Here is a 14,181-nt window from a genome sequence, read left to right on the forward strand (position 1 = left end):
TTCACCTGTGCAGAAAGGGTCCTCAGAGTTCAAAAGAGAGGGGGCATCATCTCATAGTAAGTGATGTCAACTACCCACAGGCCTCTTCACTAGAATCCATCTTGGCTAAGAGATGTGTGCAGACACACGCGAGGACCCTGAGATATACCAACTACGGACTCAGAACCAGGCAAAGCAAGATGACTGTCCTAAAGAAACCTGGAAGAAATGCCCCATATAAGTGATTCAAACTACCATGCGGGCACAACACTCTCTCTGAGCCCGCCCATGTGCCCATGCACACGTACTCTTTTTCCTAATAAACATTCTACTTGTTTCACTACTTTCTGTCTCTCCGTGGAAATTCACTTCTACACAGCTGACGGGCCAGGGCCTTGTCACTGGCCACTGGTCCCCGGTGGTCTCACGGCTAGGATTCAACGCTCTCACTGCCACGGCCTGACTTCAATCTCTGGCCGGGAACCAAAACCCTGCTTCCAGCCGCTGCAGGCTGAGGCCAGCCGAGATCAGACACACATCAAAACCAATTAGCAAAATGCCCAAATAGCACTTTGTGCTCGGAAGAGAAGTTAGCCCAGGTGCACACGGGTCGACCTACTTGGTCTTGAAGCTCGTCGGCTCGTCCAGATGCATTCCACCAAGGAAAAGCATACGTTGGCAGCCAGGGCCAAGCAGGGGAGAAACAGGGAGGATCCCCGAAACAAACGGTTTCGGCAGCTGCTAGGAACGTCCCCTCAAACACCCCCTCTCGGGGCCAGCGAGCCACGGGAATCACGCTCCTCACAGCCACCCCCGCGCGTCGTCATGGCGGCAGCTCTGCTGGCAGAACCCCAGAAGCCAGATATCGCGAGAGTGCAGCAGCCCCGCGTTGGGAGCCAAAAACTGTTAGCGAAAGTGGGTCCAGCTGCTTGCCGCGCTAAAGCCAATAAAGAGGCAAGGTTGGTGGGGAGGAAAGTTTGTTTTATTTCAGCAACCTGGCGGCGTGGGGTGGGGGGACTCGTGTCCAAAGGCTGACTTTCCCCCACTGACCATCAGTGGGCAAGAGCTGTTATACACGGAGGGAGGGAGCTACGTGCAGAAACGGCACCATCAGCTCTGACCGTCATCTTGACATTGGTCCTGCGGCGGTCTGATCAGCATCATCTTGATTGTTTTAAGTACGGTTAGTCTTCAGTTCCAGGGTTGGTTTGCTCCCATTTCTTTGAGACCAGCTCTCAGAATTGTGGCAGCTTAGGTCATGGCTACCATCTGGTCATCGTGTAGTTAACTTCTTCCACCTGGTGAGGGTTTCAGTATCTATAAGACAGCTCACAGGATACAGCTCACAATATTATCTGTGGCCCTTAAGGAGGAACTGAAGGTCATTGACTTTGTTTACTGACTGAACTATTATTGTTCTGTCCTGTTTGACCCCTTTTCTTTGCTTCTGCATTTTCTCACTTCTCTGATTAAACTTATTCTTTGGCTAAAGTTTTTCTACAGACAAAAGGCAGGTGGAGGACATGGGGGGGAGGGGGAATGACCACAGAGTCCTACTCAGTTTCATTTTCGGTTGAATACAGGATAGTTCTATAGATTTGGGTGGAAGTATGACCTTGTTATTGTCTTTAAGGTTTAATGGGATGCGTATGGGTGTCCAGAAGACAAAGGATAGACGGTGATAATTTTATGTGTTGACTTTGTTAGGCTACAGTCTGAGTTATTCAAATATGAATCTAGGTGTTGCTGTGAAGGTATTTTATGGATGTGATGAAGATCCATAATCAGTTGACTTTAAGTAAGGGAGGTTATCCTTGATATTTTGGGTGGGCCTGATTTACTCAAGTAAAAGGGCATGAGGACAGAGCTGAGGCTTCTTTAAAGAAGAAAGTTTGCCTGTGGAGAGAACTTCAGCTTATGCCTGAGGGTTCCAGCCTGCTCTTCCTGACTGCCTGCCCTATGGATTTCAGCTCTCCTTGAAAAGCAGACCAGATGGAGGTTAAAATGCAGAACTTGTATTGGGTCTGTTATTGGGCATAACAGCTATTAAAAAGGACAGGAAGCAAGATTGGACAGAATGTATGAGTCTACCAGACTCATGTTATAACCCTCAGCCTCTCAGGAAAATTGGAGGCTGAAGAGAATTTGGACAGTAGAATACTTTGAGGTGCTGGATGACACGTAGATGTAAAAGAATAAAATAAATCAGGCAAAAGAAGAAATTAATTAGAAGGCTGAGTAAGTTTAGGATGACTTAGGATGACTAAGTAATCACACTGCACACACACTTAGTGTCCTTTTAGAACATAATTATTAACAGGAAAAATATTGCCCCAAGGTAGATTGCTTCTTGAGGATCAAAAAAAATCATACCCTTTTTATGTATAAAGCAGATGTACATACAGTACATAAACAGATATATGATATATCTGTGGCATTAAAATTTCATGGCAGGAGTAATTTGGAAAATATGTCTTTAAAAGGCTCCTTAGGGGATGGTGATGAGAAAAAGGTTGAGAAACACTTTAGGATGAATTCTTAGTCTTTATGTGCTTTTAAAAAAATCATGGAAATAATATTGTTGTATTTTCTTACTATAAAAATAATACATTAATGTTTATTAGAAAAATAAACATTATTCCCTGGGTATATAACATTATTCCCAGGGACTTCCCTGGTGGCACAGTGGTTGAGAATCTGCCTGCTAATACAGGGGACACGGGTTCAAGCCCTGGTCTGGGAAGATCCCACATGCCGTGGAGCGACTAAGCCCATGTGCCACAACTACTGAGCCCCTGAGCCACAACTACTGAACCCCATGCACCTAGAGCCTGTGCTCTGCAACAAGAGAAGCCACTGTAATGAGAAGCTCACACACCGCAATGAAGAGTAGCCCCCGCTCAACACAACTAGAGAAAGCCTGCGCACAGCAACAAAGACCCAATGCAGCCAAAAAGAAATAAAATAAAATAAAAATAAATTACAAAATAAACATCAAAAAAATAGCTAAAAACCACCATCCAGAGATAACTATTATACATTTAGAGATGTGTGTGTGTACACACATGCACACTTTTTCCTATAGATATTTTTACTTTTACTAAGATGGAATTATACAGTGATTACCATTTTGTAAATTTTTTCCACTTTGTATTATAGTGAGCTTGCTTTGTAACAAAGATAAATTACAGCATAATTTTAATGCCTGCATGATATTCCATGATATAATTATAATATTTTTAACCAATCTCAATTAATAGAGCTTCATGTTACAGCAGTATTTTTTAACAGTAAACATTGTACTGTAAACATTGCTCTGCTGAACATGCTAGACTTGTTTTATTATTGTCGTTTGAAGATAAATTCCTGAGAGGAAGGGTTAAAGTCTATATACTTTGTTTGAAGCATTGGTACATGTTGCCAAGCTACGTGTATCTTTTCACATCAGTGAATAGATTTCCGCCATCCTATTAATGGCTTCATAGTATTCCACTGTATAAGAATATCATAATTGATTTAATAATTCAATATTTAAGTTGCTGCCAATTTTTTTCTTTGTTAGTACAAGCTGTAAAAATAATGTAAAAGCTGTCATAGCAATACTGGTCTTGACTGTGTGTCTTCGCAAGAAAAATTCCTGAGTGGAATTGCTGGGCCAAAAGTAAACAATTAATGGATATTTATCAATTTCATACTTCTGGGAGTCATGGGGGACAGGAATTGAGGAAAGCTACAGTCAAAAGAACATAGACCTTCATTTTCAGGGAAAAATGGGATTTACATAACTTTTGGCTCTAAACATCTCTATTTCAATGTATTTGAATATGGAATATTCCCAAGTTTCTTGTGCTGATGAAATAAATGTACTAGAATCCTATTGTATTTTCAAAAAAAAGAGTAAACAATTGAAACACACACACACAGACCTTTTTAAGGTACTTAAAATACTGTTCCAGTTCAACTTCCCTTTGAAGGTAATTAGCCATTTTCAAATCACAGCATTTCTGGCCTCATGGCTTGTCACGAATGTATGTCTCTCATAGGATCAGCCTCTAGATCTACCTGAAGTCCACCCACCCCCCTTCATGTTCTGCTCCCCTGTGGGTCATAAGAAGAGGCAAAGGTTTCCTCCACTCGCAACACCTGAGGCCTCTGCAGTTTCCAGTGTTAGCGACAGGTATCAAGATGGAAACCCATAGCTCCTCTCTAGAAAGCAGCTTCCAAAAGATAAACTATGGGAAGTTTTTTTTACTGGTTTCCTGGTCTGCTGTTACTCTGGTTTATTTCGATTACACTTTTAGCTTTGGACTTGCCGGGATGAGAATCTTGTGTTATACATCACCTATTGACACAGATTTTGGGAAATTATTTCTAGCCAAAGTCCTTAACCCTGCTCCCAGAGCACTCACTGCCTATTTTTGCTTCTGTTACACAGTGAAACCATCAGGGGGCATGATATCCAACAAATGAGGCACCAGAGTCTTTATAAAGTCATAATGAGTCTTCCTGTTATCCAGAAAGGCATGGAAATTTCTCCAAGTCATGTCGTTGGAATCTAAAAAAGATTCTGTGGAAACTAATGCCGGATTGTTTGTCTCTTATTTTCGATTTCAGAGTGTCTTTCCCCTCCATTTCCTACTCCTCTCACTCGGAGCTGGTACAAGGGAAGAGAAGTAGGTCTACTAGCTCTGGGCCAGAGGTTTGAATGCCTGGGGCTGGTAGAGAGGAACTGGTGACAGGAGCTGTGTTGGAAGCGTCACCTGGTGGACAAAAACCCTGGTACTCAGAAACATCTCTGCTTCCGAGCAACCAGCCTGGGAGTCAGAAGTGTTACATCAACATTCATTAACTTCAGAACCTCTATCCCATCCTCTCAGTCTCTCTTCAGTTTAGCTCGTCTTATTAAAGAATGAATGTAGGAATCAAAGGTGACTCATAAGGTTTTTTTCATAAGTTTTTAAATTGTGGCAACAGACACATAACATAAAATTTACCATCTTAACCATTTTTAAGTGGTTAAGATGGACATGAAGTACATTCACGTTGTGCTCCCAGCATCACCATCCATCCGCGGAACTCTTCATCTTGCAAAACTGAAACTCTCTACCCATTAAACACTAACTCTCATTTCCCCTCCCTGCAACTCACTGGGTTTTTGTTTTTTTTCAGTTGGGTTATAGTTGCTTTACAATGTTGTGTTAATTTCAGGTGTACAGCAAAGTGAATCAGTTATACACATACATATACCCACTCTTTTTCAGCTTCTTTTCCTATATAGGTAATTACAGAGTATTAAGTAGAGTTCCCTGTGCTATACAGTAGGTCCTTGTTATCTATTGTATTTTATATATAGTAGTGTGTATATGTCAATCCTGATCTTCCAATTTGTCCCTCCCCTCCTCCTTCCCCCCACCCCATAACCATAAGTTTAGTTTCTACATCTGTAACTATTTCTGTTTCGTAGATAAGTTCATTTGTATCCTTCTTTTTTAGATTCCACGTGTAAGCAATAGCATATATTTGTCTTTCTCTGTCTGACATACTTCACTCAGTATGACAACCTCTAGGTCCATCCATCTTGCTGCAAATGGCATTATTTTGTTCTTTTACCCTCAGAATGGGAGAGAATATTTGCAAATGAAGCAACTGACAAAGGATTAATCTCCAAAATTTCAAAACAGTTCATGCAGGTCAATATCAAACAAACAACCAACCCAATCCAAAAATGGGCAGAAGATCTAAATAGACATTTCTCCAAAGAAGACATACAGATGGTTAAAAAAGCACATGAAAAGATGCTCAACATTCACTAATTATTAGAGAAATGCAAATCAAAACTACAATGAAGTATCACCTCACACCAGTCACAATGGCCATCATCAAAAAGTGACTCATTGAGAGCTTCCCTGGTGGTGCAGTGGTTGAGAGTCCGCCTGCCGATGCAGGGGACACGGGTTCGTGCCCCGGTCCGCGAAGATCCCATATGCCGCGGAACGGCTGGGCCCCTGAGCCATGGCCGCTGAGCCTGTGTGTCTGGATCCTGTGCCCCGCAACGGGAGAGGCCACAACAGTCAGAGGCCCGTGTGCCGCACAAAAAAAAAAGACTACAAAAAAGTGACTCATTGGTTTTTGGCCTGAGTGACAGGAGAGATGCTGGTCCCCACCCTTCTCCTTTATTTGTCATTGCCACTCATGTTTTGATGGTGTCCCCTTGGTTTGACCACAGTGTACTTCAACGCTTATTTTAACCTCATATTATAAACATTTTTAGTTGGGGTCAGACATGGTGGTTTACTTGGGATAGCCACCTAAATAAAACTCATGGTGATTTTCAGTTTCAGAATTTTCCAGATGCCTACTCCAGGGTGCTGGTGTTTCTAATCCCCCAATGACCAATGTTTAGGGTCAGCTAAAGAGAGAATCTAATCCCTAAATTTACCTTAAAAGTCATGACTTCTGTGGATGTGACTGCAAGGAAGACAAAGGAAATTTGAAATATTAAGGAGTTTGTCACTATTATCATTTCTTTAGAGCTTTCAGGTCGCTGAGTGCTTTTATTTTTCATATACGGTCACATTTCGTCACCTCCACAAACCCGGTAAGGTAGTTGTTATTCTCATCCCATATTTCAGAAATGAAGAAAGTGAATCTGAAAGAGAAAGTGACTTGGCAAAAATCATGCAAATAGTCAAGGTCTCTGCCTCCACTTCTCCCAAAATGGGAGAAGTTCCTGAAGTTGTAGAAAATCTGAAATGAGTGCTGTAATTACTTCCTTGAAAAATAATAATTCCAAATAAACTAACCAATTGAGTTTTGGCTACTATTTTAATTTGCTTGGGGGAAGTTAAAAGATAAATTTCTCACTCGGTTTTATTTATTTGGTTCTTTGAATTACTGCCATCTTGAAAACTTGCTTAAATATTCTCATTTCTTCTTACATTGCTTCTTTCTCTTACCATAACCAGGTACATATCTTCATCTTCATTCCTCTGCATAAATTTAACTGCTTGCTAGTCAGTTATAGAAAACTGATGTTCTTTTTCCTCTTAAATGGTCCTAGTGCCTCTCAGGTTCTCTTCAGCTTACCTGCATCTTTCTGTATTTCTGGCATAGGAATAAATAAATGTACTATGTATTAAAGTGGTAAAAATCTCATTCTCAGACTTCCCTGGTGGTGCAATGGTTAAGAATCCGCCTGCCAATGCAGGGGACACGGGTTCAAGCCCTGATCTGGGCAGATCCCACATGCCGCGGAGCAACTAAGCCCGTGCGCCACAACTACTGAGCCCATGTGCCACAACTACTGAAGCCCACGTGCCACAACTACTGAATCCCATGCACCTAGAGCCTGTGCTCCGCAACCAGAGAAGCCACCACAGTGAGAAGCCTGTGCACCGCAACAAAAAGACCCACTGCAGCCAAAAATAAATAAATTAATTAATTTTTTAAAATCTCATTCTGTCATTGTTCCTCTTCAAATTTTCCTCCAGCCCCCTTCTCTCTCTCTCTTTCTTTTTTTTTTTTGACACACTGTGTGTCACACAGGATCTTAGTTCCCCAAAGTGGGATTTAACCCCTGCCCCCCACATTGAGAGCCAGAGTCTTAACCACTGGACCACCAGGGAAGTCCCCAGCCCCCTAAGTCTCCAGCCTCCTTCTCTTTGTAATTGGCCCCCTTTCAGCTCTCAGGACCTCAGCACAAATGGTTACTTTAGGGACAAGTTGAAATACTAGAAAAAGTTTTGTGTTTATCCCTCATCTTCCCTTAACTGCACTTTGAACATTGACCAGCTTAGCATGAGGAGTTTTTCTGGGGTTTACTCCCCAGAAGCTTGGCCCTGGGGTCTGTGGTAGGGCTGTCTGCACCAGCTTCTCAGCCCCAAGCCTCACTCGTCTTTCACGGGGACAGATGGCACGCTCAGTGGGGGAGGAACCCGAGCAGCTGTGAACAGCTATCTTCAGGTTGTGGGGAGAGAGACACGAGGCCTGAGCTCCTAGAAAGGAAAAATGATCTGTTTTTGAACCCCAGAGTCCTCACATCTAGCAGAGGTGACCCTGTTCTCACGACAGCCACATTTCAAATGCCACGTGATGTGTGCAATTCTAGAGCATTGTGGAAAGAGGTGGTTCCCTCCTTATTTTATGCCCATCCCACCCATCCTTAACTTTGGAAGATTCTGTGTTGAAAAGGAGGGCCTTGGATCTTTGTAAGTCTTCTGTCCCCTTTCACACTGAGTCTTTTTTTTAACTGAAGTATATTTGATTTACAATGTTGTGATAGTTTCAGGTGTACAGCAAAGTGACTCAGTTGTGTGTATGTGGGCATATATATATTCTTTTTCAGATTCTTTCCCACTATAGGTTATTACAAGATACTGAGTATAGTTCCCTGTGCTACATGGTAAGTCTTTGTTGTTTATCTATTTTACACATAGTAGTGTGTATCTGTTCATCCCAAACTCCTAATTTATCCCTCCTTCTGCCCCCTTTGGTAACCACAAGTTTGTTTTCTATATCTGTGAGTCTATTTCTGGTTTGTAAATACATTCATTTGTACTATGTTTTTTAGATTCCACATATAAGTGATATCATATGGTATTTGTCTTTCTCTTTCTGACTTACTTCACTGGGTATGATAATCTCTAGTTGCTACAAATGCCATTATTTCATTCTTTTTATGGCTGAGTAACAGTCCATCGTATATATGTATCTCATCTTTATCCATTCACCTGTGATGGACACTTAAGTTGCTTTTTTAGTTATTCCAAGTCTCAGTCCTACCGACGTCTTTGGAGTGCAGTGCATCTTGTTTGGTTTCTTAATGAGCGGTCTTTGAGTGCCTAGATTTCCAGAAGATAAACGATTCTCTTCATCATACCCGTTCCTCCACCTGCCTCTCTTCCTCTGCTCATATTCCCCTTTCTCACAGAATATCTTCTCTGCAATTTTTTTTTTTTTTTTTTTTTGCTTTTGCGACACGCGGGCCTCTCACTGTTGTGGCCTCTCCCATTGCGGAGCACAGGCTCCGGTCACGCAGGCTCAGCGGCCATGGCTCACGGGCCCAGCCGCTCCGCGGCACGTGGGATCTTCCCGGACCGGGGCACGAACCCGTGTCCCCTGCATCAGCAGGCGGACTCCCAACCACTGCGCCACCAGGGAAGCCCTTCTCTGCATTTTTCTTTTTTTTTTTGGCCACGCCGCGTGGCTTGTGGGATCTTAGTTCCCCAACCAGGGATTGCACCTGGGCCCTCGGCAGTGAAAGCACCGACTTGTAACCACTGGACCATCAGGGAATTCCCTGCATTTATGCTTTTCAGTCTTCAAAAGCTCTTGACATGTATGATCTTGTCACCAAAGAAGTATTTTGGTACGACTCCCTGCAAATCCCAGTGTGATGTCGTAACCATAAACTTCGCCATTTTACGTGATACTCTCTATAGATAACTGATCAGCACAAACGGTTTTGTACCCCTCCCCCTCCCCCCAGGCATGGACCGAAACCCCACCAGAGATTAAATTTATGACTTTGCTTTTCTTCAGAGCCAAACACTCAGTCCTTGCCGTGAGATTCCCATTCTTCTCATGTTCCTGCCTCTTTGCTGATTAGCTCTTCCTTCCCCTATGATAGAAGCTTTGGAGACAGGAAAAATAGCAGTTTCCTGTTCCGCCTGAACTGTTTATTATGTTTAATTAACTCCTCTATGGTGATTTCTATTTGTATTGGCCAGGATAACATTCATACTTGAAAGCTTAGTTTCCAACGATGGTTATATTCTATTTCCCAAAGCAGGTCTGGCTTTTGTGATTTACTCCACAAAAAAGACTGCTACCTCCTCCTGCCCAGGAGGCAACACAGGTGGTGGCCACCACTTGGACATAAAAGACAATTAAGTTCCCACTAGGGAAGTGAAAAGGCAGATCTGTCACTATCAGTGTCGGTGATGCAGATGTATGTGTGACAAACAAAAAGAGAGAACTGGTGGTAGATTAAGTTTCAAAGCATAATAAATATTTAGGATCTAATACACAAAGAATTATCATGCTTTTAGGGTTTTCTTCACCTGGTGTGAAGTAAGATTTAAAGAAGGGATTGACTGGGCAAGTCCAGAGTTTCTGGTTTTGCTGCTGTATGTCTCTCATACACTTATCCACGTGGAAAATATCCTTCCTGAAAAAAAACAAAAAAGTGCCTTCCCGAAAGAATCCGGTCTTCTGGAAAGTTTTCTTCACTGTGATAACAACCACAGTCAACGGACATCGGGAAGTTAGGTAAATGCCACTTCATCCTTAGGAAAGAACCAGCAAACTGTGAGCACCCCCTATCTCTCTTCTCCAACTGTATCCGCCAGATCCTTTCAGTTGTAACTACAGAAAGCCCAATTCAAAATGGCTAAAAGAGGACTTCCCTGGTGGCGCAGTGGTTGAGAGTCCCCCTGCTTATGCAGGGGACACGGGTTCGTGCCCCGGTCTGGGAAGATCCCACACGCCGCGGAGATGCTGGGCCCGTGAGCCATGGCCGCTGAGCCTGCGCGTCCGGAGCCTGTGCTCCGCAACGGGAGAGGCCACAACAGTGAGAGGCCCGCGTACCGCAAAAAAAAGGAAAAGAAAAGTTTATTCACTCAACAAGTGAAAGTCCCAGGGAGACACTGGCTGCGTTCAGGGGCTCATATCACTCTCTCCATCTCTAAGTTCTGCTTTGCTCTGTTTTGTCTCCACTCTTAGTTTCTTACATCATGGTGACAAGATGGCTGCCAGAGGTTGCGATGTTTTAGGCTCTCCTCTCATTAACCCCAGCTGGAAAAGTCCTTCTCTCTCTCAAGAGTTTCAAATTCTAAAAACGTTCTGGAATTGAGTCTGATTTGGACTGACTGGATCGTGGTCCCACCTCTGAACTGGCTAGAGAGGGGGGCTTCCATCCTGATTGGCCAAACGTGGATCACATGTCTACCCTTGGAGCCAGCCCTAAATCACCTGGACTGAGAGGAAAGTGAGGGTAGATACTTTAGGAAAGTACCGGTTCCACTACCAAATGGAGGGAGCCTGGATGCCCCACAGGCAAAACAATGAACGTGCGCTGTGATCAAGTCACAGCTGCAGCTGCCTCTATGGAAAAGAAGTTGAATAGTTTGCTTTAACATATGCAACTTTTTTCTAGAGCTTCTGAGGCAGATTTTACTCAATCCACCCAGTTAAAAATCTCTCCCAATTCTTTCTTGGATGGCTGTGCCAATTTTTGCATGTTTGTAACTCATGTATAATTTCTCACTTGCAAGCACTATTTCTTTCATGTCAGTGGGCAGTGGATCACCAAATCTCTCCCAGGTTTTAAAATCTTTTATTCTTATGCAAGCTTTAAAGAAAGCTGTACCATAATTTTTGGTGTATGGGTGTGAGTGTTTCGGGGACAAAATTTGATAGAAATGATTTCAAAGTTCAAGGTTAGATACACTGTAGGACTCACATTCAAGACTGTCAGCCACAGGTACCTACCTGTTCTGGACTTCAGGCCTCAGTCTAGAACATAAAGTTCCAAGGACACCAAGAAAACGAAATGCTTTATTTTCTCTCCAGTATTCCAGTTTTAATTTGCAAAACATTTTGTGTAATGATATTTATAAAAGAGGGGCTTCCCTGGTGGCGCAGTGGTTGAGAGTCTGCCTGCTGATGCAGGGGACACGGGTTCGTGCTCTGGTCTGGGAAGATCCCACATGCTGCAGAGCAGCTAGGCCTGGGAGCCATGGCCGCTGAGCCTGCGCGTCTGGAGCCTGTGCTCCACAACGGGAGAGGCCACAACAGTGAGAGGCCCGCATACTGGAAAAAATAAAATAAAATAAAAATAAAAGAACCAATTCCAGATTACGTTTCACTTTCTGTGGCTTTGTTAAGAGGGAAAGAATCCTCATATTCTAACAACTTATTATTTTTTTTAATGTGAACTGGTAAATAAATTAACATTAACGACTCCAGATTGTGGGTACAATGTCTCTCTCCCTCCTGAATTTTTTTTAATATAAATTTATTTTAGTTTTGGCTGCGTTGGGTCTTTGTTGCTGCACGTGGGCTTTCTCTAGTTGCGGCGAGCGGGGGCTACTCTTTGATATGGTGTGTGGGCTTCTCACTGCGGTGGCTTCCTTATTGTGGAGCACGGGCTCCAGGTGCACGGGCTTCAGTAGTTGTGGCACGTGGGCTCAGTAGTTGTGGCTTGCGGGCTCTAGAGCGCAGGCTCAGTAGTTGTGGCACACGGGCTTAGCTGCTCCGCGGCATGCGGGATCTTCCTGGGCCAGGGCTCGAACCCGTGTCCCCTGCATTTGCTGGCAGATTCTTAACCACTGAGCCACCAGGGAAGCCTCCTCCTGCCTTTCTCGGCTGGTCCTCAGCCTGCACGTTGCTAAAGACAGCCTGGCTATTCGCCCAGCCCTGTTAACCTTACCTGGGCTCTCTCCAGTATGAGACTGGACCACGTGACAGGCCGAGGAAATGAGCCCAGGGACTGTTGATCTCCACTCTCCTCCAGGAAGCACCCATCTTAGTCCAGGAGGCATCGACTTCCCTCATTCCTGGCATCCAGGAGACTGTGTAGGGTCCACAGCCCGGCAGAAGGGATTATGAACAAGAAACTGCGAAGTCACACGAGTGACTGTTCTAGAAGGAACAGCAGTGAAAGCATCTCCACTTCATCTGAAGAGTCGGAGCAAGGAGCACCCTAGGGAGCCCCCAGCAGACCTCACAGGGCAGGTTTAAGGCCAAGCCAGTGGTCCCCACCACTGCCCAAGAAACATCCCATCTTCAGAACCAGCCTACTTCTGCAGGGGAAAAATGACCACTATGCGTACAGACAGCTGCTACCAAAGCCAGGCTCCGTCCTTTATCTCACCGAATCCACGTGACAACACTTGGACAGAGGTACTACTCTTTTCATCCCCATTTGACAAAGGAGCAAAGCAAGGTGAGGAACATCACAGAAGTCCAAGCCCAGTCAGCCCAGAGTCAGCGCTCAGGCGTTTAACCATCCTGCTACCTGCCTCCGTGCAGAGAGGGTTTACTGTATACGGGAAGATACTGGGGTGCTTCCAAATAAGGTTCCCAGCGAAGGCATCCTGTATTTAGCAAGGCACTGATTGGGGCTGGGTGAAAGGGAAGTCTCTAGGTTGTGGGATTTTTCAGTCCGTTTGTTTGATGCTTTTTGTTAGCTTAGGAATGTTACCTTTTATGCCCCTATTGTATGCCTTCCCACCGGGGTTCCTGGGAGTCAGCTGTCAGTGTGCTCAGAGTGAAGATCTGGGCTCTTCCATGTGGCTTGGACCCCATTCTTTTTCCCTTCAAGGACACCTGCCTCATAACTAGATTTCTCCAGGTCCCTGTGTCCCCTCATCCCTGGGAACAGGCCATCCTCCTCAGGGAAATATACCCGGGATCACCACTCATACATCTGTCAACACCTTCACCCCATGTAAAGGCAGATTCTTGGGAAGAGGGGTCGAGCAGATGGTGTGGGAGAGACATGCTTAAGTCTTGCAGAGTGGTGACTCAAAAAAAAAAAAAGTTCTTTGAAAAGAAAATATTTTTATTTAGATGAAAATGCTGGTGTTATGTAACACCTTTCTTTAAAAATAGTTGAAAGAGGGACTTCCCTGGTAGCACAGTGGTTAAGACTCCATGCTCCCAATGCAGGAGGCCTGGGTTCAATCCCTGGTCAGGGAACTAGATCCCACATGCATGCCACAGTTAAGAGTTGTCCTGCCACAGCTAAAGAGCCAACTAAGGAGCACATGTGCCACAACTAAGGAGGCTGCCTGCCACAACTCAGGCCTGGTGCAACCAAATAAATAAATAAAATATTCTAAAAAATTATTTTTAAAAAGTCATCTACTTCTCTTTTAAAAAAATAGTGGAAAGAATAATTTTTGAATAAGATCATATGTGCACCAAAATCTCATATTCCACGTGACGACTTGCATTTCCTCTGAGTGATAACCAATCAATCAAATCTATGTATACCAGCCAATTGGTAAGTCAGTGGCTTTGCGGAAAGTCAGCTCCAAGCAGGGCATCGTTGGGATCTTGAGCGAGCCACAAAGATGTCGAAAAGGAGGTTCCTTCAGAGCTTGTAAGTTGGGAAGATAAGACATTGCCATAGAAAAGTTATCATGCTCAGATTTTCAGATATACTATTTTGAGTTTATTTCAAATGACTAAAGGGTG

At 43.9% G+C, this 14,181-nt stretch overlaps 1 protein-coding gene across 1 annotated transcript in view; it reads left to right on the forward strand.

Annotated features, from left to right (window-relative positions):
- The first annotated feature begins 804 nt into the window (after positions 1-804).
- Positions 805-14,181, forward strand: part of FAM171A1 (family with sequence similarity 171 member A1) — a 144,592-nt gene continuing 131,215 nt past the window's right edge. Inside the window, 1 exon segment of the mRNA XM_032617629.1 lies at positions 805-938. Within this exon segment, the coding sequence (XP_032473520.1) occupies positions 805-938 (134 nt within the window).

Source organism: Phocoena sinus, chromosome 2, assembly GCF_008692025.1.
Source record: "Phocoena sinus isolate mPhoSin1 chromosome 2, mPhoSin1.pri, whole genome shotgun sequence".
Taxonomy (NCBI): Eukaryota; Metazoa; Chordata; class Mammalia; order Artiodactyla; family Phocoenidae; genus Phocoena; species Phocoena sinus.